The sequence below is a fragment of the Rhagoletis pomonella genome, unplaced genomic scaffold (assembly GCF_013731165.1).
Source record: "Rhagoletis pomonella isolate Grant_MI unplaced genomic scaffold, Rhpom_1.0 Rhpom_scaffold_02749, whole genome shotgun sequence".
Classification (NCBI taxonomy): domain Eukaryota; kingdom Metazoa; phylum Arthropoda; class Insecta; order Diptera; family Tephritidae; genus Rhagoletis; species Rhagoletis pomonella.
The window spans coordinates 22265-26401 of NW_023461302.1; the positions used below are offsets into that span (position 1 = coordinate 22265).

A 4137-nucleotide genomic window follows, 5' to 3' on the forward strand; every position below is an offset into this window, starting at 1 on the left:
AATTTGGAAACAGCTCCTGAAAATATTAACAAACAATTTTGTTAAAAACAAAAACCAATCGAGGACGTAAGAAAAGAATCGTGTATACATACCTGTAAACACGCAAAAAAAAATTGGGAAATTTTTTTAGTCCTACTTTTCCATGTGATCCATCAACATTTATTTGATGGATTAGCTGCGTCCTAAGCACCAATGATACGTTTTTCATATTGTTGCAAATTATGGAAGAAATCGCCGATTCCTGTAAAAAGTAAAAAGATAATTATATTCATTATTATATAACAAAGAAATCCATAAGAGAAATTATTTAATTATTTATTTCTGATGATCTCTTCCAAATTTCAACAAATCACTCAATTTTACATTTCTAATTGGATATTTCGACTTCAGACTGAAATGTAATTAAATAATCGTTATAAAATTGTGTGTTTTATTGAAACCCGGACTTGAGTTCGGCAAAATTTTATAACTGTTGCCTTTGCCGGCCAAAAACAAAATTAATAATGAAATTTTTAAAATTACATACGAAAATATCTCGGTTAGCAGCAGAGAGTTTGCTTTCTAGTTGTGCTAGTTCTTCCAGATTATTTAATGGAAAATATTTTACAACTGGTGCATTTTCTGACTCCTGCCGAACTAGTTGCTCTGTTGCCACCTTCTGAGTTGCGATAGCGTCCATTATTGCGACATTTTGGGATTCTACCACCCGCCGAAGCTCCTTAATGGTGCCCTCAAGTTTTTCGAACTTTTTTTCGAACGTGGAGCAGTGACTGCAGCACACCACTTCGTACACGTTTTGTGGTGGTTCTAGAGAACCTGCGTGAGTTTCTATCGTGGCTGCTACGCTTACGCGCCGAGATTCTAAACAATGCAACAAAATTAAGAATTAAATTTTGTTTTAGATATAGAACAATACTTTTACCTATAGTGTACTCGTTCGATACGCTGATTTGCCGTGCACTGCTTATGCGACGTGATTCTAAGGGAAATAAATTGAGCGAATGAGGGATGTACTATATTGATGGTTAAACATTGACAACTCGTAACTCTAAGCCTTTTCAAAGTAAGTTATGTATTGTCAATGTTTGACCATCGATATACTATTCTATTATAAAAGACATTTGTTTACCTATAGTTAATTCGATTTCATTTTTCCTCGATGCGCTCATGTCAGTCGTATCTAAAAGAACTTGGATTTTTCAAAATATTACAAAATTATTATAAAAAAAACATAAACTTACATTTTGGCTGTTTTGCATTTTTAGCCCCCGGTGTCGCGTTTCTGGGTGAGTACTTTTTTATAGACTTGGGGAAAAATAGAAATTATTAATAAAATTATAAAAACTAAATATAATAAAAAAAGGAGTTGTTAAATATGCAACTATATACAAGTGTGCAAAACTGGAATGAAAGGGTATGGCTGACGAGCAACCTGGTGCTTCACCACTCGCCTCTTCTGCAATGTGTTCACTTCTAGCAAGTGGCGCAGCCGCAGACACCACAGCTTCTTGGTCACTTGCACATAGCATTAATCGCCTTGCATTTTTCTACCTTTCCTTATAAACTAATCGTCTAACGTGGCGTTTACTTACTCGTTTCATTTTTATCCTTTTGGTTTTAATCCGCTTCCAAATTCAACTCCTTAAATTTCAGCTTTAACTTTTGCGCGCTTTCAATAACAATAACTTATTACGAAAACTGAGATTACATAAACGACTTTTATCGATTGACATTATACATCATTAAGGATTTGACATTTATCGATTGACATTATTATTATCGATATTACTGATGTAAAATTGTAAATGTAAGTATTGATGCCAATTCAGAGATAATTTAAAAATTTTTTTTGCGACGTATCGCGGAATTCTTTCACTTGACATTTCTTGCTTTCGAATATTCTACCTCTTTCGCCGAACATTCTACCATTTTCTTGTTTTTTCGCTTCGCGTTGCCGCAGCATTCGCCACAATTGGAACAAATGCAGTTGGGCTCCAAATCTCAAAAAAAAAAAAAAAAAATTGGAATCGATAGAGATGATTGAGCTGAGTATAACGGTATACTTCTTTTTTTGGGCAAACAACAACAACAAAAATTATCACAGGTTAAAGTTATTAAAATTATTTTACATTAATTCAATTTTTGTAAGAACTATACAACATATATATAAAGTACGTATAGCAAATTAAAGGGAATCAAATTTGCTATTAAATGAGATCAAAATTTTCAAAATCCATTCATTTGTTTTTGAGAAATTTTGATTTCAAAAATTGCTTATTTTGAACTTTAACCTTTGATAATTCTTCTTGTTGTTGTTTGCCCAAAAAAACGAAGTATACCGTTATACTCAGCTCAATCATCTCTATCGATTCCAATATATTTTTTTTTAATTTGAGATTTGGAGCCCAACTGCATTTATGCCCCAAAATTTCGATTTTCACCACAATTTTTATTGAATTTTGGCTTATAAAAAACTTTTTATATTTACCGAGTACCAAGCTCGGTGTGAAGACCCCTAATATATTTCTTACAATCAGCTTTCAAAGATTATATTGAACAGAAACTTCGACTTTTTATTGAACTTCAATAGTATAATATGTATGCATAATCTATAAATCATTGTAAAAAAAGGCTTCCCAGCTTGTAGGCTTGTATTTAATTAAAAATATTGTTATCAACGTGTTTTTTATTAGTACATTTCTGTTTACTTTTTTGCAATAATAATCGATATAACAGAAATGCAATGACAGTAGAGGAAAACAATCGATACTAACAATATAACCATCGATAGTATCGGATTTATAGTTTTGCAACTATGGGAACAGTGTCGCCGACTCTACTTGCCTTTGTTAAAATTTCAAACAAAATTTCCCTGTATGGCAGTGGATACAAATAAATCAACTAAATCCTTCATTTAACAATAATTTCTATTAGCTTAAAAAATAAGTATCTTTTTACGTTATTTTTTTAGCTCATATTTTCATAGAGTATTGTCGCAAGAGAACTGATTAATATTTCTGATTTAAGTTGTATTAATTATAAATAGCGCTTCATATATATATGTAAGTATTCAAATTCAGGCTTCCTAAGTTTTTTACATATTCGTATAATTAATAATTCATTATCGACATTGGGTACGTCATCTCTTTGAATGATGTATGCATGAAAATATTATATCGATGAAATGTCCCCTTCATTTGTAAATAGCCCCACAAAAGGGAAATTTCCATGGCTTAACAACACTGCTTGGAAACATAAACAAAGTGGCAAAAATTGGCAGAAACTATAAAATGAAGTGAAGTGAATTACAAAAGTAAGTTTTTATGGCTATATTTCTGTGCAAACCGTAATGAATTAATTAATATTAATTATTTTGCAGTATGCGGCATTCCAAAAGTTTACGTGCGGTCATAAAAGCGAGCTACGTATGTTGCTACGAAGCTCTGCAATTGTTTATTTGTGCACAAGTTGGAGCGATTTGCAATGGCTTGGATAATAAGGTATGATGGTAGTTTTAAGTATGTACTCCCAAGCATTAACTGGTTGCTATTATTTATCTTGCTCAAAAGTGTAACCCCGCTACCTGATCGTCCTCGCCAGCGATATGCTCGAAAAAGACACACCCTGCTATTTCAAGGATCAACGCGAAGCAAGCGCATTTCGCTTTACCTCCATTGCCCCATCCAGCCTCAATACGGTTCGTTTAAACTTACACCACTCACAGTGAAGAAGAGAAGAAGGTGCGTAAAAGAAAGCTTCAGAAATATTAGAAAATGTTTAGTTACTTATACAACGATTTTGATTCGGGTAACGCGTTTGGGCACAGCAAACCAAAATTATTGTACGAATAACTAAACCGTACCCGAAATGTAATTTTTCAACTACATCATTTATTTACTGTTTTCTTACTTACAGGATGCAACCGGCAAGGATACTAATTCTAATTCGGTTTCTATATTCCCAACAGAGAACTACGATCCCATCACAACGCCATCAACTCCAGAATCGGCATCAAATAATGCAATCGCTTTGCAGTGCATGAATGCAGCAGAAGCCATTACCCCTATCCGCTAATGTGACGCAATGTTAAAGTGCAGAGTACATGTACGAAGCTCATATAGTTGTAAGCCAAGGCTT

General features: G+C 33.3%; 2 protein-coding genes across 2 annotated transcripts in view; one reads left to right on the forward strand and one right to left on the reverse strand.

Moving 5' to 3' along the window:
- Positions 1 to 1806, reverse strand: part of LOC118753680 — a gene marked incomplete in the record, with an annotated part of 3731 nt that extends 1925 nt beyond the window's left edge. Inside the window, 6 exon segments of the mRNA XM_036488551.1 lie at positions 114 to 241; positions 527 to 861; positions 923 to 979; positions 1130 to 1189; positions 1242 to 1305; positions 1593 to 1806. Of these exon segments, the coding sequence (XP_036344444.1) occupies positions 114 to 241; positions 527 to 861; positions 923 to 979; positions 1130 to 1189; positions 1242 to 1305; positions 1593 to 1601 (653 nt within the window).
- Positions 1807 to 3145: 1339 nt separating this feature from the next.
- LOC118753679 lies at positions 3146 to 4129 on the forward strand. Its single transcript, XM_036488550.1, has 4 exons — positions 3146 to 3313; positions 3380 to 3500; positions 3570 to 3740; positions 3916 to 4129. Exons 2-4 carry the CDS (start codon positions 3484 to 3486, stop codon positions 4040 to 4042), a joined length of 315 nt encoding a protein of 104 aa, XP_036344443.1. The 5' UTR covers positions 3146 to 3313; positions 3380 to 3483; the 3' UTR covers positions 4043 to 4129.
- The last annotated feature ends 8 nt before the right edge of the window (positions 4130 to 4137 follow it).

What these genes read in the sequence shown, in the direction of transcription:
- LOC118753679 (XM_036488550.1), top strand. An exon ending in ACAGTGAAGAAGAGAAGAAG is followed by an intron (nt 3,741 to 3,915) that starts GTGCGTAAAAGA and finishes TCTTACTTACAG; the next exon opens with GATGCAACCGGCAAGGATAC.